The sequence below is a fragment of the Chiloscyllium punctatum genome, chromosome 6 (assembly GCF_047496795.1).
Source record: "Chiloscyllium punctatum isolate Juve2018m chromosome 6, sChiPun1.3, whole genome shotgun sequence".
In the NCBI taxonomy this organism is placed as follows: domain Eukaryota; kingdom Metazoa; phylum Chordata; class Chondrichthyes; order Orectolobiformes; family Hemiscylliidae; genus Chiloscyllium; species Chiloscyllium punctatum.
Window position 1 is genome coordinate 81,870,512 of NC_092744.1, and position 25,607 is coordinate 81,896,118.

At 43.9% G+C, this 25,607-nt stretch overlaps 1 protein-coding gene across 2 annotated transcripts in view; it reads right to left on the reverse strand.

Moving 5' to 3' along the window:
- Positions 1–13,521: 13,521 nt before the first annotated feature.
- Positions 13,522–25,607, reverse strand: part of LOC140479134 (serine/threonine-protein kinase PAK 2-like) — a 79,748-nt gene continuing 67,662 nt past the window's right edge. For both annotated transcript variants that reach the window (XM_072573084.1, XM_072573085.1), the window contains exons 12-15: positions 24,109–24,208; positions 22,264–22,460; positions 18,968–19,105; positions 13,522–15,605 (exon numbers count right to left, since the gene is read on the reverse strand). In XM_072573084.1, the coding sequence (XP_072429185.1) occupies positions 15,519–15,605; positions 18,968–19,105; positions 22,264–22,460; positions 24,109–24,208 (522 nt within the window). In that variant the 3' untranslated portion in view covers positions 13,522–15,518. The remainder of the gene's footprint in view (positions 15,606–18,967; positions 19,106–22,263; positions 22,461–24,108; positions 24,209–25,607) is intronic.

The window sequence follows — 25,607 nt, forward strand, 5'->3', positions numbered from 1 at the left end:
CTGCCCCTTAGGTAAGTCATAATATATCCAAACAGCTTGATTAAGAATAATTCAGGTGGGTTTTATTTTTTAATTTGCTGTCTCCCAGAGTAGATTATCTGCTCGAAGTACATTGTTACAATGTCCTTCCGTCAAATTTTAAAAATTGAATTGCAATATCCATCCAGATTATTAACAGGATAATGTTAAGCATGATGCGAGGGGACTGAGAAATAAGGAAGGGATTGATAATTGACTATACATTACTGCTTTCTGGAGGAGACAAGTATTCAGTGGTACAAAAACAAATTACATTTATAAAGTTAGAGTCATCCAGCATGGGTAATGACCCTTCGGCCCAATTACGGCATGTTGACCATGTTCCGAAACTAAACTAGTCCCACTGCCTGCACTTGGCCCATAATTCTCCAAACCTTTTCCTATTTATGTACTTATCTAAATGTCTTTTAAACTGTACCCCCCCATCCACCACTTCCTCTGGAAGTTCATTCCACACACTAACCACTCCCTGTGCAAAAAAGTTGCCTCTCATGTCTTTTTAAAATCTTTCTCCTCTCAGAGTCATAGAGATGTACAGCACAGAAACAGACCCTTCGGTCCAACTCGTCCATGCCAACCAGATATCCTAATCTAATCTAGTCCCATTTGCCAGCACTTGGCCTGTATCCCTCTAAACCCTTCCTATTCACTAAACCATCCAAATGCCTCTTAAATATTGTAATTGTACCAGTGAAACCATGTCCTCTGGCAGCTCATTCCATACACGTACCACCCTCTGTGTGAAAATATTGCCCCTTAGGTCCCTTTTATATCTTTCCCAGTTCACCCTAAACCTATGCCCTCTAGTTCTGGACTCATCCAAATGAGGGAAAAGACTTTGTCTATTTACCCTATCCATGCCCCTCATGATTTTATAAACCTCTATAAGGTCACCCCTCAGCCTCCAATGCTCCAGGGAAAACAGCCCCAGCCTGTTCAACCTCTCCCTACAGCTCAAATCCTCCAACCCTGGCAACATTCTTTTCTGAATCCTTTCTGAATCCTTTCAGGTATCACACCAGCCTTTCCAATAGAAGGGAGATCAGAATTGTGCACAATACTTCAAGTGTCCTGTATGGTCACAACATGACGTCCCAACTCCTGTACTCAACAGCTGGACTCTGGTCTGGCCTGTCCCCTCAAGCCCCGACCTGAACCACCTGCCCGAAGCTGGTCAGCATCATTGTGAGGAAGTTGCTGGTGAAGGTAACGTGGTCTCTGGGCTGCACCACTCTCGTGTTCTCTCCTTGGGTGTGCATGGTCACGCTGTGGGGAGTGTTTGCCAACGGCACCTAACCGCAACGTGCACCTTAAAAATGTCCCCCCGGCTTTGAAGTCCTCAGGGAAAAGACCTTTGCCATTCACCTTGTCTATGCCCCTCATAACTTTATAAGCCTCTATAAGGTCACCCCTCAACCTCCTACATTCCAGTGAAAAAACTCCCAGCCTCTCCTGATAATTCAAACCTTCCATTTCTAGAAACATTCTGGTAAATCTTTTCTGAACCCCCTCCAGTTTAATAATTATCCTTCCTATAACAGGGTGACCAGAACTGGACACTCTACTTCAGAAAGAGGCCTCACCTTGCCATCACAACTCCTATTCTCAAAGGTTTGAGCAATGAAGGCAAGTGTGCTAAATGCCTTCTTCACCACCCTGCTAAATGTGAAGCAAATTTCAAAGGACTAGGTACCTGAACCCCGAGATCTCTCTGTTTGATGACAGTACTCAGGGCCCTACCATTAATTGCTTTGCTGCATTTAAATACCCCAAAGCAGTTCACTTGTAGCACGGGGAAGAACTTCCATATCGAGCCCCTTATTGTCATTTACTATTGGGGCAGCACAGCGGTTCAGTGGTTAGCACTGCTGCCTCACAGCACCAGGGACCTGTGTTTGATTCCAGCCCTGGGTGACTGTCTGTGTGGAGTTTGCAGATTCTCCCCGCGTCTGCATGGTTTGCCCCAGTTTCTCCCATAATCCAAAGATGTGCATGTCAGGTGAATTGGCCATGCGAAGTTGCCAAGTCAGGGGTAAACATAGGGGAGGGGAATGGGTCTGGGTAGGATACTGTTTGGAAAGTCAGTATGGACCTGTTGGGCCGAAGGGTCTGTTTCCATAGTGTAGGGATCTAATCTAGTCTTCCACTCTACCTCTGATCTTCAGTGTTCTTTTCTGCTCTCCCTCTTTCTGTGCCTTTGTACTTGCTTCAAACCAGTTATATCTCTAACTGTTACAGATTTTGATGAAAGGTAATTGATCTGAAATCTTAAATCTGTTTCTGCCTGTGCTGAGGAACGTTTTCTGTGTTTTCTTCAAAGAGATGCAAGGCAGGTGACTTTACCAGAGGTAGGTTTTGAGCACAGTCTTAAAGGAGGAATTTCCTGAGTTAGGCTCCTCAACAGTGGAGCAGCAAAGTAGATGAGGACTAGGCCCAAGCTAAGGGCCTTGGATCACCTCACTTTGTGCTAGCCTCAATGGAATTCACATGCAAGCGAGTTGTATTTCAGCCAAAGTTTTCTGATCTTGCTTTGCGGAGCAGGATGGGGTAGGGGGCTCAGACCCACTCCTCTTCCTCCCGCACAGCTGTCTTGGGCTGTGCTGTTGCTGCCACCATTGCTCCTCATATCTGCCCTATCTCACCCACCACCCTTCCCCAAATAAAAGACCACACTGACCTAACTTCCATCCTCCAAATACCGCTCCCATCTCCTCACACTTCCCCTCCCCAGCAGGAACATCCAAAAGTCTCATTATCCACCCCAAACTGGTATCTATCTTCCCCCAACTCCATCCTCTGCTCCCTCAGTTACCCATATTTGCTTCTGACAGGGTTGGACAGAGAAGCATTCCTGTGGTCAGCACATCACCTGCCCTGGATGAGCCTGTTTAGCCTAGAGATGTTACAGTAACCTTCCTATGATGTGGATGGAACACCTCCCATCACTGGCGTTAACATTTCTTCAGCCTATCGTGCCAAATAAACATAGCTGGCTAGATGAGATTTAATATTAAACCTTCACCTGTTTGACTTCCCACCAGATGCTGAGGACAATAGCTCCGACTGGATTTGCTACTTCCCGTCAACCTAACTTGCCTTCGCTTCTCAAATAACTAGCAAGGTACTTTATTCCACTTTGGTCAGTTGCTTTGCTCAACTTAAGCAGAATAAACCTTCCTCACAATGACAGTGGGTCTGTTTTATTATGAGACAGTGCCGCCTCAACAGCTTATCTGTTTTCAAAGGTAGACCACTTTCGGATGTCTAAAATTTGGTATAAAGTCAAAGTATGCAGAAATGGGTATAGAATATTAATTACAGACACAGGCTGTAGGCGATAAGTGTAGAGAATGCAACCCTTGACCCCAACTGTGCTCTCACAGTCAACATCTCCTTCCATTGGCCAAGAAATCTTGCTTGCGACCAGTTTCCCTTCAGGCAGTCGAAACCACAACAAGAAACAACCTTTATCTGGAATCAATGATTATACAGAATCACTTCAACTCTTACAATGTTGGGTGCTGAAAAGACGTTGATTTCCAAAGCAGCATTGGGTCTGATTTGCCATAAAATACAGCTCACACAGATCAAGCCAGGAGCAGTGGTGGGGTGGGTCAGTGAAGGTGACCACACCATATTGTCAAAGGAAGCTAGTTTAAAGGTGTAGCACCCCTTTGAAAGGAAAGTAATAAATTCAAGCAGCAAATGGTTAAGATCTGTACTAAACCTCACACGTGTGTGGTGGATGTGGTAGACACTGAACAGGGAAATGGATTATTGCTTGGAAAGGAAGAATGTCCAGGGTTACCAAGTGAAAGGGGGACGGAGGGGTTGTCATGTCACAAGATGAATTGCTGCTTCAGAGAGTATGTTCACATACTGAGGGGCTGAATGGCCTCCTTCTGTGCTGAAAACTCTGTGATTGACAGATGTTCCCTCCAGCTGGTCTATGCCAATGCAGCTGTTCCACATGAGCACCCACGTGCTGTCCTTCACCTTATCCTTTCAATGTGGCACTTGAGGGGCTTAATCAGGCTTCCCTGAGACAGATCGGTCTTATTCTGTGGTAGCATACTCCAGATCCTCCACACACATCAGACACAGGAATTTCTTCTGAATTCCCTATTGAATTATCAGTGACTGTGTCATTTTTATGGTTCCTCATTTTAACCTCTGCAGAAGCATTTTCTTCATATCTATCCTACCAAATCCTTTTATAACCTTCAAAAATCTGTCACATCATCCCTCCCTTCTCAAGTACAGACTCCTAATCTATTCAGCTTTTCCTAATTACATCAGGACTGAGATGATCCATTTAATCTTTATCCATCCTTTTTGCACCTTCTCCAGTGCCCCTATGGAACCCAAAATCATGCAAAATGTGGTCTGACTATGGTTCAACACAAATTCTGACAAACCTTAGCTTCCTAATTCTGTTCCTCGAGAAAATCAAAGTCATTAATTCTGATTGGGCACCTCCCTGGAGGTGCTCTCATTGGTGTTCGGTTTGAACTACGCTGCCTCATTGTTTGGCACTTGGCAGCACCAGTCCTTATAGTGCATGATGGTACGCCAGTCAGAAAGCAAGCAGCTTCATCGTTACCTGGTTGGTTGATTCTTCATTAACAGTGAAACAATCTTTTATCTCATCTCCAATGCTTCCATGTTAAGAATTACACTAACCAATTGAAGATTATTTGTCAGGACTACAATGTGACTGGCTTACGCTTGTTTTGAACTATATAATATCTATATACAGGCACTTGTCTTCTGCAAGGGCAAAGATAGAGACAGTAAGATCTGCAGATGCTTGAGATAAGAGTTCAGAGTGTGTTGCTGGAAACGCACAGCAGGTCAGGCAGCAGCCAAGGAGCAAGAAAATTGACGTTTCAGGCCGAAGTTCCTGATGAAGGCCTCCCGCCCGAAGCATCGATTATCCTGCTCCTTGGATGCTGCTTGACCTGCTGTGCTTTTCCAGCACCACACTCTCACCTGCAAGGACAAAGATGTCCAGGGCATTGTGCCTTTTTCTTATTTAACAAACATAGTGGAGACAATAGCTCCCTGGTGCATTCTCCATGGTAACATTGGCTGGCATGTCAACTCTATTCACAATCAGTACCCTTTCTCACCTAGTATAAATTGTCACTCCCATGGAGATTTGGCATTCTTGTGATCTGTCCTGATGGGTGCAAGGGAAAAGGCTTCGACAGCATTCCTCTGTTTTATTTCAAGCAATAAAACAAAATTGTTCAAAGAAAAAAAAGACAGACAAACATTTTTGGGCTGCAATTATTTCCTGGTGGTTTTTTTTCCTTATCGCTGTACTTGAGATGTCTGTCATAACTTCTTGTAAGGACACAAATAAAATCTCACAACCTGATAGAAACAGAATGACTGACTGCTCTGCGTGGTGCTGCCCCTGCAAGATGACAGCCTTTTGGGAAGACGCAGCCAGTCCCGGCTGGAGCATAACAAATACCCGGTCAGTCTGTAGTGCTCCTGCTGTGACCTTCCTTTGCTGCAACTACATCAGATTTGCATTCACTGTGTGCATGGGCAGAGCTCAACAGCAACTAATGGGTCTATCAGCTGCCACATCATTGCACCACCCTGATAAAATAATGGGCAGCAAATGATAGACCATTCAAAAGAAACTACTCTCCCAGTCACCTGTGGACAGTGCTCAGTGTAAACCATTTGTATTGGGAAGTACTAGTCAAACTTAGGGACAAACTCAAAAATGAACCCCACAACGCACGTCACCTTTTATTAAAAAAAGACATGGTCCTATCACCTCTGTCAATGCTGTTAGTAATCTTTGTGCCTGTGACCTGAGATCCCTCAGTTTCTCGACCCCCTTCATACACTATCCTGATTTGGAACAATATCACCTGCACAACTTCCAGGTACGTCCTCCCTGACAGACATAAGTGACCCCCCACACCGTATGGTCTGCAGTGTTTCAAAGCAGCAGCTTCTCCACAGCAATTAGCCCACGTCCTTTGAATGAATGACTTGCCTTATTCTTCTCATCAAAACCTATTCATACCATCTATATCAATTTATTTATTAATTTCATACCCATTCTGCACGATTACTAGTGGCTGTTTACTCTTTGCAAAAATTTACTATTGAACCTTCCATGGCGTTACCCCATAACACGAGAGCAGATTGTTTATCACACTGCATTATTGATGCTGAAGTGATATCTAGTGGTTGAAATTTGCAACTGCAAGTAACACTATGAATGTGGGAAATGCTATCAGGTCACCTGGAGCCTCCACAAAATGGTGATGTCCAAATTAGGAACTAGAAGATACTTACCTATAAATAGATTCATCGTGATTGGTCTCTGCTGAGCTCTGCATGTGAGGAGTCAACCTCTTCCTTTCTATGATTTGTAACAACACACTCTGAGTAAGCACAAGACATTTCAACGGATTGTGTTGATTGGGTACCCATTTTTCTTGAAAACGTTGTAGACATTTTTCTTTTGCTTTTTGTAGTTCTTGGGTGCTGCAGAGTGAAGGGGCTTGTTGAAATAATGTCACGATGCAGCTCCGTTTGTGGGTGTTGGAATGATTATCTTAAAGTATGCTGGTCTACAAGGAAATGTTACTACTAATTTTGATTCCCAATTCGGGCACTATACTAACTACCATTTCGGGTGTCCACATTGATGTTGCGTAGCCTTTACATTCTGAAACGACTCGTCTCAGACTGGGTGCCACTAGTCATAAAACACTCCGTCCTTCCATTTCACATCCACAACACAAGCTACCATTCTTAAAATCACCAATCAGAAACTAAACCAACCATCAGAAAACAAATTGCAGTTACCCAGAAAACCGACTGCAGAATGTATCATCAGAAAAAAAGACAGGCACTGTTTCAATAAAAAATTATTCATTCCAAGAGTAGAAAATGATGGACCGCTGTGTTAGATTAGATTAGATTAGATTACATTCCCTACAGTGTGGTAACAGGCCCTTCAGCCCAACAAGTCCACACCGACCCTCCGAAGAGCAACCCACCCAGACCCATTCCCCTACATTTACCCCTAACACTACGGGCAATTTAGCATGGTCAATTCACCTGACCTGCACATCTTTGGACTGTGGGAGGAAACCCACGCAGACACTGGGAGAATGCGCAAACTCCACACAGACAGTTGCCCGAGGCGGGAATTGAACCTGGGTCCCTGGTGCTCTGAGGCAGCAGTGCTAACCACTGAGCCACAATGCCGCCCAAATCCTGGGCTCCTATCATTTAGGCAGCTTGATCCCACCATATCATATTCCTGGGTGTTTCTCTGAGGGCAGTAGGTTAAAAAACCTATGGACACTAAACAATGACAATCTGGTGTTGTCCAAGTGAGCATATTGACACCAAACTGTCTCAACTAGAACAACAGCCTATATGTCACTACAAAGTCCAATATTCCTTTACTGGTGTTAGCGGTCAAAATATCGGATGATGTGCCTACCAGGTTGATACCAACTGATGTAAATTGGATTTTTTGGCAGAATGTCCCATGCAGTTGGTACATCTTAGTGCATTGTGTGATTCTGATGAAAGGTTACTGAGCTGAAACATTAACTCTTTCTTTCTCCACAGATGCTGCTGAACCTGCCGTAACTTTCCAGAGTTTTACAGAGTCACAGAGTTGTATCGCACAGAAATAGATCCTTCAGTCCAACTCACCCATACTGACCAGATATCCTAAATTAATTTTGTCCCATTTGCCAGTAACTGGCACACATCCCTCTAAACCCTTACTATTCATATACCCATCCAAATGCCTTCTAAAGCTGTAATTGTATCCATCTCCACCACCTCTTCTGGCAGCTCATTCCATACACACCACCCTATGTGTGAAAAGGTTACCCCTTGGGTCCCTTTCATATCGCTCCCCTCCCACATTAAACCTATACCCTCTAGGTTTTGACTCCCATACTCGAGAAAAAAAGACCTATCCATGCCCTTCATGGTCACCCCTCAGCCTCAGACACTGCACAGAAAACAGCCCCAGCCTATTCAGCCCATCCCTAAAGCTCAAATCCTCCAACCCCAGCAACATCCTTGTAAATCTTTTTCTGAACCCTTTCAAGTTTCACAATATCTTTCCTAGAGCAGGGAGACCAGAATTGATCGCAGTATTCTAAATGTGGCCAAACTGGAATCCAATTTACAGCCGCAACATGGCCTCCCAACTCCTATACTCAATGCACTGACCAATAAAGGCAAGTTTACTAAGCACCTTCTTCACTATCCTTTTTCAATGTGACTCCACTTTCAGGGAACTATGAACCTGCACTCCAAGGTCTCCTTGTACAAAACAATGGAATGTCTGGCTGGACAGGATGAGGAATCTGTTCTTGAAAAGTAAAAGGGTTCATCACTTGAGGAGTTTATATTTTCAGAGGCAAAAGATCTGGCATTTGAAAGGAATCTAAACTTTTGGTCAATGAGTGATTGCTGTGGTAGGTCAAGGATGTCAACACAAAGCAACTAAATGAATGCAATGCCTGCGGGCAAATTTCTAAAAATGGTGGCTCCCAAACTTTTCTTGCAGTCGTAATGTTTCGCCTCACAGTGAAAGTTGGGGGAAGGGGATGGACAGGGTAGAGTTGTTAAATGGACTAGGAGACTTAAACAGCAGAGATACAGACAAAAACAAGACAGACCCTTGCCATCTCCATCTCTTAGAATGAGGCTCTGTTGCTGTCAGCTTCAGGTTTGGGCTCAGCGGATTAGGTTATCTCAGTCAAGATTAGAGTGGCGCTGGAAAAGCACAGCAGGTCAGGCAGCATGTGAAGAGCAGGAAAAAAAAAATCGACGTTGCGGGCAAAAGCCCTTCATCAGGAGTCATCTCCCCCCAGGCAAAGAGAGCATGCCCATTTAAAAGGGGTCTCTCAGCCAGTCCGAGAAAGATCAAATCCAAACCTCTGTTTCACACCTGCTTTCGCTGCCTCACCCCAGTTAAACGTCCCATGGTTGTTACCATCTGGCATTAGACCAGTCTCTAACCCTCTCACCAGCCCAGGCTTCAAATCAATCTTCTTCACACGTTAAATACCAGATCACAGCAACATAGCAGTCTCCATCAGAGTTTCTCCCAAAGGTATTCAATGAATTACAGCCAACTGCTTACTTGAGGTAGAATGAGAAATATCTCACTTGCTATTCCAAACTCACTGAAAACAGTTCAAGTGATCAACAAGATCACTATTTATAATGTACTGTCAGAAGTTAGCATTTCCTTAAACTCAACATTATCATTTACAATATTCAAATTAATAAGCTATTGCCCACAATAACAACCAGCCTGCTCCTCCTTTATCATCAGTGGGTAACTTGGATAAGAACTACCAGCTAGACTTGGAGCTATGCAACATGGTTGGCTGAATGTGGGGCATGAAGCAGAGTTGCTCAGCTTTTACAAGATACTTTGCAACATTTCCTACCAGCCATCGGTTATAATGCTCAAAATGTTTAAAGGTCACATACTTTCAGCTTCGAGAAATACAGAAAACTGGATATTTCAATTAAATAGAGCATTGCTGCTGTTCCCAGGACATCTGCATCTATCATATTTTCAAGTGAATTCCTTAGTCTTAGGGCAAGCTGAGATTTCCACTATATTCATTCATGAAGGTATTACCATTAGACTATATGACCTTTCATAGAACTGTTATTAACAAGATGGCACTGAAAAGTGGCAATTTTCATTCCAGTGGTAGCAGTACAGTAAGGTAGACTCATGCCTGGCCACCAGGCCTATAGCAGGGCACTTAACAAGGACTGTAAAGTTGGACACTTTCTGTATTTCTTCATTTTTCTGCTTTTATGTTCAATGTTTTGGGTTTTTTTTCTTTGCGTTTTAAGATATTGTCTGAGTGGTGACTCTATGCAACACTTTTCACTGTATTCTGTAAAAAGATAGATGTGACAAGAAATAAATCAAATAAAGTAGCAACTTGCAGGCCTTTTCTTGTAAATTGCTAAGCACAATGCACAACACCATGAATGATGAATCATCTCTGAAGCAGTTTACAAAGTTCAGTCAATCCTCACTCTCCCTCACATCCTTACTGTTTAATTTCTGTTCATGCCCGAATCACACTTGATATTCTATATGCAAAAAGTAGAGTTCATGTGAGACAGAAGTACTGTTTCCTCTGAAATAGTTGGTCTGGTCTTTACAGTAAGTTTGAAAAATAATGTTGAAAACCACTGTCATAGACAGGGAAATGTTCTTAATTATGATGGCAAAGAAGACACCTTACTTTTCCAATTGCAATAATTGCCACAGCTTTTGTAGTTGCTTACATCATTGCACTGTGCTCTCAGGCACATGAGGTCTCAGTCTCCCCTTACGGGACGAGTCAGAAATACATCTGGAGGATGCTAGAATTGGAAAATAAACCATTGTGGGCTAACAGCTCAAAACAAAAACTTCAAAAACAATCATGAAGTACAGAATCTGGGAGCAACACCTCCAGGTAGGATGGCATAGAGATCACCATCTACCTCAGAACCAGCATCAACTCCACACATTGCAGTGATTCAAGACCAAACGACCAGGAGGCTGGGACTGCATTGTAACACCAATTGCACTTGGAAGGGAACAGCCAATGTGTCACAGAAGTAGGATTTCTACATAAAATCCAGAGTCTAGATTAGAGTGGTGCTGGAAAAACACAGCAGTTCAGGCAGCATCCGAGGAGCAGGAAAATCGATGTTTCGGGCAAAAGCCCTTTTCCTGCTCCTTGGATGCTGGCTGAACCGCTGTGCTTTTCCAGCACCACTCTAATCTGGACTCTGGTTTCCAGCAGCTACAGTCATTGTTTTTACCTATAAAGTCCAGAGTGTCTCTTTAAAAGACAAATTTAATAGCTGCAACAAAAACAGGAATTGCTGGAGAAACTCAGGAGGTCTGGCAGCATCTGTGGAGAGAGAGAGTTAACGTTCAGGTCCAGTGATACTTCTTCAGAACTGATTGTAGCTAGGAAAACATTGGTGGACATGCTGAAGATGGATGGATGGATGGAGCAGAGAGACAGAGCAAATGAGAGTGCAATTGGGTAATGGTGTCACCTGAGAGAAAGATAGGCTGATGGGGACCATTAGTGAGTGAAAATGGGTTGGCTGTGGTGAAAGCTGCCCGTGAGACATTAACTGTTTCTCCCTCCACAGATGCCGCCAGACCTGCTGAGTTTCTGCAACAATTTTTATTTTTGTTTCAGATTTCCGGAGATGCAGATCTTTTATTGTTTAATGAATAAATGCTACATAGGGCTGGTCAAAAGGAGTCGAGAGGACATCCTGATGGACAATCTCCCAAGCTGTCGTCTTTTGCCTTCTGGACACATGCTTCATCAGTGGCTGCAGCATGGACACCAGCCTAGAGCTGAAAATGTGTTGCTGGAAAAGCGCAGCAGGTCAGGCAGCATCCAAGGAGCAGGAGAATCGACATTACATTCCTGAAGGGCTCATGCCCGAAACGTCGATTCTCCTGCTCCTTGGATGCTGCCTGACCTGCTGCGCTTTTCCAGCAACACATTTTCATACTTGATGAAAATACATATAAAGATGATCTTCAAGTGTGGAATGCCATATGGGCTGGAACATGAGATATTGCAAAGGATTGGGTCTGATAACATTGCCTTGCCGCCCATAGTTACTGTGGTTCCATGCAGACCAAAGTCTAATTTATACATCTCAGTTGCATTGTCAAGAATAACTATTCTCTGATTGAGCTAATTTGTTCTGCACTGGCAGTTTTCCACATGGTTTTGCTTATCGCTGCCAAGATTGCTCACTATTCCAGAAATCCTGGAATGCAGATAAACCACGTCTCCCTTTTACATTGCAAACTGTCCAGTTAAATTCCTCCCTTCTCGACCTGCATCAGTTGTAAGCAGTTCACAGATGCTTTTAACAAGATAGAGTTCATTTAGCTGTCACCTTTCCCTTCGCCTACCAGACTTCCAGAGTTGGCACCTGCCCTCATTTCCCCATTGCAATTCATGCCACTTTCAAGTTCATCTTGTCCTGCTGCTCCAATTCTACCTCAGCACCCAATTTTCCTTGTAGTCCTCAAGCTGATTGAGTTAACAATTCCCTCTCAAGTACTGTGCCCCTATCCTTCAAATTTGCCTTTACTTTCACTGCTTCAATTTTTAAAAAATTCCTCCAATTGGGTTTTTAATCTACGTTTCCTTGAAGTATCCTTAAAGAAACTAATGATATTTGCTATGGCTGTGAATTTAATAAACTTGCCCTCCACAACTTTGACACGATTGCTCATATTGTCTTTACTCACCACCTTCATGCAGCTAGGTGGAAGCATACACACCCACTTTTATTTCTCGGTTTAAAATCTCAGCCAGAGAATCACCTGCAATGGCTTCTATTCCTGATTTCACACGGATTTCCAGAGTCTAAGGATCTATCCTCAACCTCCCTCATGTCTCAAAAGCAGCCTGGCCCTCACAGCCAGTGTGCTAAAGTCGGCGTTCCACACAAGACAACTCCCAACAGCACTCCCCTTCAGCGTTTCAATGCTTCGGATCTGTCATGGATTGACAATATGTGCCAAATTTTGTCAGACCAAAGCCATCTTCACCACAAGCATTGCCCTCCAGCCACCAATTCCATTTCTCTCTCTGCTACTTGGAGATCGAACTGCTCCCATACCGTGTCATTGCTTCTAATCGGATCCTCTGTCAGGAACACTGATTCCAACTCCGCAGTGTCAGGTATCCAACTCTACCTCAGCTCATCTCGTTACCACATCCATGCCTTTGTTACCCTTAGACTTTATTATTCTAATGCTCCTCTTGCCAGTTACCCACCTTACATTCTCTATTAGCTCAAGCATAGCCTAAAGCCTGCTGCCTACACTCTCAACCTGCTTACACATCACCCCTCTGTTTGCTGTTCTACAGTGTCTTAATACAGCAATGTATTAGTTTTGAAGTTCACAGGCTTAGGGCCTCACCTGTCCCCGTCTCTGCAACCTCCTTCAATCCTAAAGCTTCTCCAAGATCTCCATTTCTTCAGTTCTGGCCTTCTGCATATTTCTGATTTTCTTCATCCTGGTTTTGGCAGGTGTGTTATCAACCAGCTGGACTCCAAGATCTGGAATGCTACTTAAATCACTCTTTGACCAAGCCTTTGATCACTATATTTTGTGCCTTGATGTCAAGTTCAGTTTGATAGCACATCTAGGAAGTGTCTAAGAGGCATATTCATGTGAATGCAATTCTTGTTAGGCTTGGTTTCCTTCTTTTTCTGTGCACCAATCTCATGTTCAAACCTGTGTACACCAGTCTGTCAGAAGTTGCTCCAAAGTCAAAAGATATAACGTGCACTGACTTTCGCAATCAAAGTTCCATCAATCTACCAGATGTGAACTTGCTTCTATGACATTGCATTCTTACCAATGAAAATGAATGAACTCCAAAAATTGCATGTTTTTCTACAAATTTTATTTTTAGTATTAATTAGAAAAAAAAGAGTCCAAAACCTCAAATCTCCAATTGTATCAGACTCTACTGTTAGGCACTTTCAGAAATGTTTAGCCTTTTGTTAGACTTTCTTCTTTTAATACTGTAGTAACAAGCCACAGAATTCACTATCAGTCATGCTGTTTTGAGAACCATTAGTGAGTTGGGTTCTTTCAATTTGGCAGTTGTCACAATGTATTGAACAGTTGTGGTTGTGGCAATGCACACAGAAAAGGCAGCAGCTACACAAGCTCACGTGAGAGAGTAACTTCACAGGCTCTCCCCCAACCAAAATAATACCTCATTGTGGCCAAGTTCAAAAGTCTCACACCATAACTCTGTGGACACCATAATGCTGTGGCCCACTATCTACTACCACGCACACTTACCCCAGTACTACATTTCACTCTTGTGCCATTACGCCCAAGCACTATATAATGTGGTGACTGCAGTGTGCCTAATGCAGTGCAGTTTAAGGCAACAAGGTGCAGTACAGTGATAGGTTTGTAATGCACAACTACACGTGTAGGTTGAATGTAATGCAGAGTGGTTCAGCTATATGCACAGAAGTGCAACTGTAGACCATGCTAGGGGTATAGCTGATGCGGGGTATAGAAATCAGATGCTGCACAGATTAGGTATGGTGATGTTGTTGATTCATCCACAGAGGATGCATTCTACAAAAGACATGAAGCATTGATTCGAAGTTGACGGCACTTTCTAACATTCATGCTAATAAACTTTGAAAATAAATAGGTTTCTCAGGTACTGAAGGCCATAGGATTGTGCCATTCTGATTAGCACCTGCAGGCCCAATGAAAATACCGTTCTTTCCTTATACTGCTGGGAAATTCTGCTTAGTGTGTACAAGCCAGTTCACACACCAAAACATTCCACTCATTTTATTCGCAGAAGTCTTACTGGAACTTGGGAGTCAGTGAAGCAGTTAACAATGCATTTCAAATAAGACTGGAAATGCACTGTTGTGACTACAACACAAACAAGGTCCCAATGCAAAACAAATCACAACGTTCCCATGAATTGGGTCGCGTGTGTCTTAATGCAGGCCTGAATCCAGCAACACTCTTGGGGGATTACAAAGAAACAAAACCAGAATCATCAGTCAGCTCTGACTGCTGCTTTGAAGGTGCACACCAGTCAGAGGCGATTCGCTCAAAGGCTAACAACAACAACAAAAAAATCACACTGATCACAAATGTGGAGGAGGCTGCAGTCTCATTATCACAGAGCCTGCCACTGCAAGTAGCCAGTCAGAACTCCAGACTGTTAGTACAAACAATAAAAAGTTCTTTTTTCTTAAAAAAGGACAACTATATCAACTTCTCTCCTGAATTCTAACAATGCAATCTGCCACAGTTACATAATATACAAAAAAAAAGGCATCAAGCAAAACATCCCACAGCCCCGCTCACCCAGTACAGTACATAATGTCCATAAGAAGAGACAAGCAACGGGCAGAGCAAATCGCATCCTAGGGAGAGTCCAGATTCCACATTAGAGGCAGCTAGTTTGTCTTCTGATCTGCTATTCAAGTACTGAAGTGTATAGAGAGAGAGGGAGAGAGAGAGGGGGAAGAGGCGGGGGTGGGGGGAAAGAGAGAGAAAGAGAGAGAGAAAGAGGGAGAAAGAAAGAGAGAGAGAAAGAAAGAAAGAGAGAGAGAGAGAGAGAGAGAGAGAGAGAGAGGGAGAGAGAGAGAGAGAGGGGGGGAAAGGGAGAGGGAGAGAATGTATCACGGTTTCTTGAAAAATATATGAAAGCAGCATCGAACCTGCTTGCATGGTGGGCCGGCGACAGGGACAAGGAATTCCCCGACATGGGATTCCGCAGTTGCTCTGCCATATCAATGCAGACTGGGATACATGATTCCAATTTGTGGGGAGGCAGGGGAAGGAGGGAGGGAGGGAGGGAAGAAAAGAGCCGAGGGCTAAAGAAAAGGAGATCCTAGCGATTACTCTTCATTGCATCTTTGGCTGCCAGAATCAGCGGTGTCAAACTAGATAAGGGCTTGGCCAGCTTCAGGAACGGATGCTGCGAGAGAGAGAGAGAGAGATTAATGTATGAGCTCACAGACACAGATTGTAGTCAACTCAAAATAGCACCAGGTACCACACCATATAAGGACTAGGGGCAGGGGCAGGAGCAGGCCACCTGACCTTCGAGCCTGCTCAGCCAATCAATAAGATCATGGCTGATCTTTTCAGGGCCTCAGCTTCACTCACCCAACCTCTCACCCCACAATTCCTTTGCTGTTCAAAAAATTCTTAGGTTTAAAAACATCTTCTGAGGAAGCCTCAACCCACTTTACCGGACAGGGAATTCCACAGATTTACAACCCTCTGGGTGAAAATGTTCCTTCTCAACTGAATCCTAAATCTGCTTCCCCCGAATTCTGAGGCTATGCCCTCTTGTGCTAGTTTCACTTCCCTGTGGAAACATCCTCTCTATGTCTACCTTATGTATTCCCTTCATAATTTTATACGTTTCAAAAGACTCCCCTCTCATTCTTTTAAATTTCAATGAAAATAATCCCAGTTAACACAGTCTCTCCACATAAACCAACCCGCTCAACGCTGGAATCACAGTGAACCTCCTCTGCACCCCCGCTGGTGCCAGTACATCCTTTCTCAAGTAAGGAGACCAAAACTGCACCCAGTGTTCCAGAAAAGACAGATAAGAACTTCCAGTTGGTAGGTTATTTGCAAAACACAGCAGCTGGTCTTCACATTGAGAAGGAACAAGTGTGATGATCCCAGCTAACGGTAATGTTGGAACCCAGACAGGGGCCTGGTTTGATAAGACTAAAATATTTGTTTTGTTTTTGTTTGCCACGGAAGTGGTCAGTTACCAAATGCAGGCACGAGAAGCAAAAAAACTTTGACCAGAATTACTTTGAAATGGTCTCATTATAAATATCGAAAAGAATCAACCCTTTACCCTCAACAACCACCTCACAGATAGATAGTTTAATATGGAGACAGGGTCGCCATGAGGTTTAAGTCCTTTATTCAGTTGCCACTACTAACTGATTTCTGGAGCTTTTTTTAAAAAACAGACTTTGAAGTAACTTCAGAGCAAGTATAGGGGTTTTTGATCCACTAAGCTTCAGAGTGTGTTTTCTGGCTAATCTTTTTACTAGTTTAGCACTTCATCTTCAGAATGTCCAATACCCATAAGCCCAGATTCTGGCTTTTTGCACCTTTGTCTCCCACTGTCATTGGGTTGTTGGCCGATCCAGAACTAGAGTGGGCGGCACGGTGGCACAATGGTTAGCACTGCTGCCTCACAGCGCCAGAGACCCGGGTTCAATTCCTGCCTCAGGCGACTCTGTGTGGAGTTTGCACATTCTCCCCATGTCTGCGTGGGTTTCCTCCGGGTGCTCCGGTTTCCTCCCACAGTCCAAAAAATGTGCAGGTTAGGTGAATTGGCCACGCTAAATTGCCCGTAGTGTTAGGTGCAGGGGTAAATGTAGGAGAATGCGTCTGGGTGGGTGCACTTCGGCCGGTCGGTGTGGATTTATTGGGCCGAAGGGCCTGTTTCCACACTAAGTAATCTAATCTAATCTAGAGGATATAGTTTAGGGTGAGTGGGAGACAATATAAAAGGGACCCAAGGGGCAACCTTTTCACACAGGGAGTGGTGTATGGAATGAGCTGTCAGAGGATGTGGTGTAGGCTGGTACAATTGCAACATTTAAACAGCATCTGGATGGGTATATGAATAGGAAGGGTTTGGAGGGATATGGGCCAGGTGTTGGCAAATGGGACTAGATTAGGTTAGGATGTCTGGTCGGCATGGACGGGATGGACTGAAGGGTCTGTTTCCCTGCTGCATATCTCTATGACTATATCCATGGACAATGTGGGGAAAAAGACATCAAGGTAGTTAGCCAAGTTCTATTTGAATGGCAGAGCCCCCTTGAGGTGCCGAATGGATTGCTCTTATTTCCTGAGTTCACCTTGCTGAGACTGGTTGGGTGGTAATTGGCAGAAATGAAAACACAAATTGCTGGAAAATCTCAGCAGGTCTGGCAAGAGAAATCAAAGTTAACATTTCAGGTCCAGTGAGCCTTCCTCAGGACCTTTCCAGCAACTTCTGGTTTTGGTTCTGATTTGCAGCATCTGCAGTTTTTCTGGTTTTTATTTGGTAACTAGCAGAGTTGTTTCACTTTTCGCCGAAAGACATACCTGGGCAATTTACCACATTGCCAGGTTGATGTCATGTTGTAGCTCTACTGGCAAAGTTTGCCTAGTGGCATGGTGATCTCTCATGGTGCCCAGTTTTGAGTTGTTAGATCTATTTGAAGGCTGTCCCATTGTAACATGGTGGTAGTGCCACAATATGATGGAGGGTATTCTCAATGTGAAGACTTCATCTACAAAAAGACATTGGGTACTCCCAGTGATACTGGCATGGATGGTTACATCTGTAACAGGTAGATTGTTGAGGACAAGGTCATAGTTCTTTTCCCCTCCTCTTGTTAGCTTTTTACCAATTGCTGCAGACAGAGTTTAGCAGCTGTCTTCTTTAGGCCTCAGCCAGTTTGGTCCATGGTGCTGCTGCTGAGCCATCTTAACAATGGGCATCGAAGACCCCACCCAGAGCACAGCTTGTACCCATACCACCCACTGTGCCTCATCCAAGTGGTGTACTAATTCATCAGCTGGGAGGAGAGGTAAGCACGTGGCAATTTGCAGATTTTCTTACCCATGTTTGATCTGATACCAAAAGATTTCCTGGGGTCCAGCATCAATGCTGAGGACTCTCAGGGCAACTCTTCCTTTACTCTATACCACTGGGGCATTGCCTGTAAGGTCAGATTCCAGGAGAATCACTGCATCAGGCTGTTGCTTGATTAGTCTGTGGGAAAGCACTCCCAATTTTGGTACACAGTCCCACAGGTTGGTAAGGAGGTGGTTACCAGGTTGACATGGCTGCGCATGCAGTCACCATTTCTGGTGTCTAGGGTGCTGTGGAGATCCATTCAGTTCAGACTTTGTAGCGGTAGGGCTTGAGTGGCTCACTGGACCATTGCAGAGAACAGTTAAGAGTCAAACATGTTGCTGCAGGTCTGGAATCACATACAGGCCAGATCAGGTCAGGGCAGCAGACCTCCTGCCCTAAAGGACATTAGTTATCTGGGTGGAGTTTTACAACATTCAACATATTCAGCTGTGAGGATTAGGCTGGCTTTTTATTTTCAGGGTTCACTGAATTCTAATTTCACCGCAATGAAGCCACAGCCCCAGAATATTAGCCTGGGGTTCTGAATTACTAGACCAGCTACATTACCACTATGCCATTACCTGTTGTGAGTGTTAGAAATTCTCATGCAACCCTTGAACAGAGAAACCACAACATTCTGGAATTAGAAGTTGAGAGATAATCCGTACCTGCAGCAACTCTTTCCCAGATCCTCGTTTTTCCACATCCATCTCCAAGCAGCGGTTGAGAAAATCACGGAAGATCGAGGAGAGCTTCTCTGGGTTCTGCAGCTCTGGAGTACCATTAGTGGCAATCAGGTACAAGGCCTGCAATGATGGCAGATAAATGAAGCAGCAAAAAGAGTTGTGAGAGATCCAAGCTAACAATAAAAATGCCATGCCTATTCCTCATATTTACCAGGACTCCAATATGCTATGATCCAAAGTACATTTACACCTAGGTCCTTCTGTTCCTGTACACCCTCTGGAATTGTGCTATTTATGTTATATTATCTGTTAACGTTCTTCCTGCCAAAACGCAGAATTCCACACTTTTCCCGAATTGAATTGCCAACTATCTGCCTATGCCACCAACTTGTCAATTTCCGTTTGGAGTTATTCACTGTTCTCCTCCCAGTTCACAAAACGTTCAAGTTTCACATCTATAAACTTGGAAATTCTCCCCTGCAAACTAAGATCTCTATTTTCAGGACACATCAGGAAAAGAAATATTGATTCCTGGGGAGCTCGACTACAAACCTTCCTCCGGCCCAAAATAAATCCATTAACCATCATTCTCAGCTCCCTACAGCCCAGCCAGTTTTGTCTACACATTGCTACTGCCCATAACTTATAATTTTCAGCACAATTGAGGGGAGTGGTCTTGTGTAAAAACATCTTCTGGAAGTTCACATACACCATATCAACAATGTCAGCATCGAGTCTTTTACCTCATTAAAAAAACGGCAGCAAATTAATTCATCACAATTTCTCCTTCAAAAATTCACAATGGCCTTTTCTTATCAACTTAGCTTTTCCTATGCGACCACCAACTCCATCCCAAATAACTGTCTCTAGAAACTTCCCCATCACTGAACTGAAACTGATTGGTCTAGAATTTGTTGGGCATACCCTGTTGTGGTAAGAATGCAAGGAGGCTTCACTGCAACTGAAACAAATTGAGCGTGGGGGCAAACATAGCAGATGGAGTGCAGCCCGACTGGGCTGATATCAGGGATGGCAGGGCAATCCTATTTAGGAGAGATTGGTGCAACGGAGCCTGTACTGATAGGAGTAGAGAAGAAGGAGATGAAATCGGATTGGAATGTACAAATTTTTAACTGGGCTGGACAGACTAGATGTGGGAGGTGGGTTTTCCCTGACTGGGGAGGTTAGAACCATGGATCAAAGTCTCAGGATACAGTGCAGGCTATTTAAAACCCAGAGGAGATCCTTCTTCACTCAGAGGCTGTCAAACTGTGGAAGTCACTGCCACAGAAGGCTGCAGAGGAGGTTGATAAGTATATTCAATAAAAAGATTGATAAATTTTACGATATTAAAGGCATCAAGGAGTATGAGGAGAAAGTGGGATGATGGTGTTGAGGTGAATGACCATTTAAATGGAAGAGTAGGTGGAAGAGCTGAATAGCCTACTCCTGGCCCTAGTTTCGGTGTTTATGCTTACTGCTTTTCTGGAACAATTGCAGGACATTCTACAGTATTCTAGGGAAACAAAGATTAGGCTGGTAACCCTGTAATTTCCACTCTCATTTCCTTCAATACCCTTGGATGCATCTCCTCTGGTCTCAGTACTTTGTCAACCGCAAGGACGGAGAGTCCATCCAATACTGCTACCTTTCCAATTTTGAACCCTTTAGGTGATGGCTTTTCTTTTGCTTTGTCATCTTGGCTTGGGTACATCTACTTGCAAATCTTTTCATTTAATACCTCAACCAAACCCCCCCTGCCAAAGTGCACAAATCTCCTTTTTGGTCCCTAAAATTTTACCACTTTACCATTTACGTACTTAAAGATGAATTTGGGATTCCTCTTTATGTTCACAAGGCTTTTCTCATAACTCCTCTTTGCTTCTCTAAAAAGCCTTGGCACTTTCCCTCTAACTTCTGTGTTCAGCTTGGTTTCCATTTGCATTTGCGACCCAACACATGCCATAAGCACATTTGTTTTTGCTTAATCTTAATTTCCATCTCATAAGAAATCAGAGCAGGAGCAGGCCATTTGACCACTCAAGTCTGCCCTGCTATTCAGAGAGATCATGGCTGATCTGCTCCAGACCTCAGCTCCTCTTTCATGACTGCTTCTCATAGACCTCAACCTTCAACCAAGTTGAGAACAAATCGTATGGATGGAGGATTCCAAGCAATACTGGCAACTTGAAACACTGATCACACCCCTCCATGGCACTAGACATTAGCAATGAAGCAGATTTGATTGGAAATGACTGCCCAGGTTCTATAAAGAGCAGTCTTGGCCCCCCAGAAGCCCAATTTGAAGAAAATGCCAACCAAATTTGAGAGATCTTGGTTCACACTTCAAGGAACGTAGAGTAGATTGTAAGAATGCTCAGTTGGAAAATGATCTGCAATCCTTTAGCTAGGCCTACAGACAAACAACCCCCACAATCCTCCTAAATGGTTTCTAATTCTCCATTAGTTTTTCTGACACCAGCTGTCTCCACTACCTCTCTGTACAGTCTTTTCACTATATTTATATTCCTCTGATTAATCCAAACTGCACATTAATCTTGTTTAGACCTCCAACAATCATCACTAGTCATGGGGTGGCACAGTAGCTCAGTGGTTACAGTGCTGTCTTACAGCGCCAGGGACTCGGGTTCGATTCCATGCTCAGGTGACTGCCTGTGTGGAGTCTGCACATTCTCCCAGTGTTTGTGGGGGTTTCTGCTGGATGCTCCGGTTTCTCCCCGCAGTCCAAATATGTACACGATAGGTAGACTGACCATGCTAAATTGCCCATAGGGTCCAGAGATGCATTAGCCATGGGAAATGCAGGGTTACAGGAATAGGGTAGGAGGATGGATCTGGGTGGGATGCTGTTTTGAGGGTTGGTCTGGGCTTATTGGGCCAAATGGCCTGTTTCCACACTGTGGGATTCTATGATGAATCCAAGCAATGGACCATTTCCCTCCTCCCCCCACCCCCTTCCAATACTAGTTGATTCCGGCTTTGCTGGGACTCCTTGACGCCACACTCAATTGGATGAAGCATTAATATGGGTGTCACTTTCACTTCACTGCTGGAATTCAGCTCTTGTCCATGTCAGAACCATAAAGTGATGACACCTTTGTTTTGGAATATGAACAAAGCTAGCACATTGAAGAGACCTGACTACTTTTAATAATAGCGTTAGACCATGAAATACAGGCTCATCAATCACTTCATACCTTGAACCATTCATTTCAGACTCTACATGTGCAATGAAATTTGAGAGATTGAGGACTCACCCTCAGTGGATTCTCGTTTAGGTAAGGGGGCTCACCCTCCACCATCTCAATGGCCATGATCCCCAGTGACCAGATGTCAACCTTGGGGCCATACGCTTTCCTGGTGACCACCTCGGGTGCCATCCAGTAAGGTGTGCCCACCATGGTGCTGCGCTTGCTCTGCTCCGGTGTGATCTGGGCACAGAACCCAAAGTCAGCTATACGGACACAAAACAAATATGGCATCAACAGAGTGTTTACAAAGCTTCAACAATGAAGCTAGCACAAATGTGACAGATTTTAGAAAATTATTGGAAGCTCAACTTGGAGTTGATCGTTTTCACATGAGGTGGATAGTACACCCTATTGTTTCCTCTGTAGATGGGATTTAAGCACAAAGAGTGAATATAGGGACTGGGTAGGGCTACACATAAAGCTCATAACATGTCACTAGATTCAATCCAGAGACCCGAATGTTTTGGGAGATTAGGGTTCAAAATGGGTATCAACATGGATTGAAATTTGAATTCAATAAGATGTCAGATTAAAAGATAGTCTAATGACAACCATGTACCGTTGCTGATTTACATTAAAACCCACCTAATTTACATTCTTAAGCAATCTAGTCGACAATCTGAGGCAGCACAGTGGCTCAGTGGTTACCATTGTGGCCTCACAGCGCCAGGGACCTGGGTTGAATTCCACTGTCTGTGGAGAGTTTGCACATTCTCCCAGTGTCTGCATTGGGTTTCCCCCGGGTGCTCTGGTTTCCTCCTATGGCCCAAACATGTGGATTTGTAATGCTAAATTGCCTGTAGTGTCCAGGGTTGTGTAGGTTAGGTGGATTAGCCATGGGATATGCAGCGTTACAGGGACAGGGTCAAGGGATGCGTCCAGGTGGGATTGTCTTCAAAACTTCTGGTCAGTGTCGACAATGGCCAAATGGCCTACTTCCACAGTGTAGAGATCCTGTGAAGCGTAAACCTCCAGGCCAATAACAATGTAGTTGACTCAACTACCCTCTAAAATATATTAGAAGAGCCAATCTGCTCAAAGACAACGAGGGAGTAACAAGTGCCAGCTTTGCCAGCCCACATTCCATCTAAGAACATTGGATCAGATGGTAGTCTTTTAGCTTCTTCAGTCAGCCAATAAGATCAAGGCAGATCTGTAACCCAACTCCACAAGTCTATCTTTGGTCCACAGCCCTTAACAATCACTCCTCATAGTTAATTCTGAGTTCAGGTACCATTCTGGAAAATCTAAACTTCACAACCTCCAAGGCATGTTACCTAGAGTGTTCAGTGACTCTATATGTGGCCCAACAAGAGCTTTGTACAGTGGAAGCACAGCTTCTCTACTGTTATTTTAGTCCTTGAGAAGTAAAAGCCAAAACGTCAATGAACTACTGGCTAACTTGCTGCATGGGACATTTTAAATGTTCATGCGCTGAGACATCAAACCCTCCACTGCATCCCAAGGCTCTACTGACCTTCACAAATTTTCATCATTTACAAAAGGAGGATTTATTTTAGATTTACAGTTGATATCCTCATATTTGTCTACGTTGAAATCCATGGATTTACCCATTTGCTTAATCTGTTAACATGTATGTGCCTTTATTCTTTCCCTTGCATTTGCTGAAATCTTGATCTTCATTCAGAACTGCCAAAGTTGGCATCACTGCTTCATGTATCATACATCTCCTTACACTGGAGAATCAGCTAAATGCCACTTTAATTTTTTTTCCTCAAGTCACGATATTTTGTGTCAGCTACTAACAGTGCAGTTTATGAATTCTGCCTCAGTTTAATCACAGGAGTATGCAACTTTCAGCACAAGGGTGAGGGTAAAACTTTTACTCACTGAGTTTCACAGATCCATCCATGCCCAGTAGCACATTGTCGCTCTTGATGTCTCGATGGATGACCTGGTTTGCGTGCAGGAACTCCAATGCTTGTAAGCACTGCCAAGAGGAATAATAAAGATCGAGAAGCATTACACCAAGTAAGGAGTTAATTTGTTCAAAGTTCTGAAAAGAAAGGACTGGCAGCAAGATTTTCTAACATGCAGACACAGTCCTATTACGTTATGCATTTGAAAGAGCAAGCTATGGGGAATACTGACAACATTAGCAGCAGTAATGATGTCTGTGCAAAACCAGTGCTATACTCCAGAGTGAGACTGTTACATCACACAAACATGCAATCTTTTGTTACCCCCCCCCCCCCCCGCATCCACTTGACGACAGACTCCTGACAAGAGTACAGTTTGAAAGGCATCAGTTGCTTTCCAATTCCTGACCTGGGAAGTCACTCGACAAGAGCTTGGGTAGGTATTTTGACCAGCTTCAAAGCTCAGTGGGAGACATCATGACCAAGCCTGAAATTGTCCCCATGTGCTTTCCAGTAAGGGTTAGCTGCTAGCAGTTAGGAAGAGGAGCAGAGACCTGACTGATAATTACCATAATACATGCAGGGAACTGAAGACAAGTATAGCAGTTTTAATGCCATGTCAGTTGAGGTCAGGCATCAGTCACCATGACCTGGAGCATCAGGGAATGTTTTAGAAGTCATTTGCTTCAAAAGACTGCAGGGTTGTAACTGCTTACAGCACAAGCCCAGGGGTCAGTTAGCTGGATGGCTGGTTTGCAATGCACAGTGACTTCAAAAGCACAGGTTCAATTCCTACACTGGCTGATGTTACCATGAAGGGCTCTCCTTCTCAAACTCTCCACTCACCTCAGGCATGGTGACCCTCAGGTAAACCACCACCAGTTGTTTCTCTCTAATGAGAGCGCAGCCCCATGGTCCTCAGCAATTGCCCTGATTTTCAGGGCATATTATTACATTTAAAACTCTCCACTATTTGCATGGCACTACCACAGTTCCACAAACTCTGTTGACTCTGTCTGTACTCTTCACTTCATTACTGCTTCATCTCTCTTTTCCACCATCAGTGGCAGAAAGCCCTCAACATTCCGGGACTCTCCCACTTTCTACATTTAAAATTGTGCTTTGTTAGATTCCAACACGATGTTAATGGCATTATCAATGAGTCCTCCAGACTGAGACTGCCATAGCGTTGAGGGTTTAGATGGAGAGGAATTTGTAAGAGTGTACGAAAAAAATTTCTGATTCAGTATGTGGATTTACCTACTAGAGAAGGTGCAAAACTTGACCTACTCTTGGGAGATAAGGCAGGGAAGGTGACTGAGGTGTCAGTGGGGGAGCACTTTGGGGCCAGCGACCATAATCTTATTAGTTTTAAACAGAGATGGAAAAGGATAGACCAGATCTAAAAGTTGAAGTTCTAAATTGGAGAAAGGCCAATTTTGACGGTATTAGGCAAGAACTTTCAAAAGC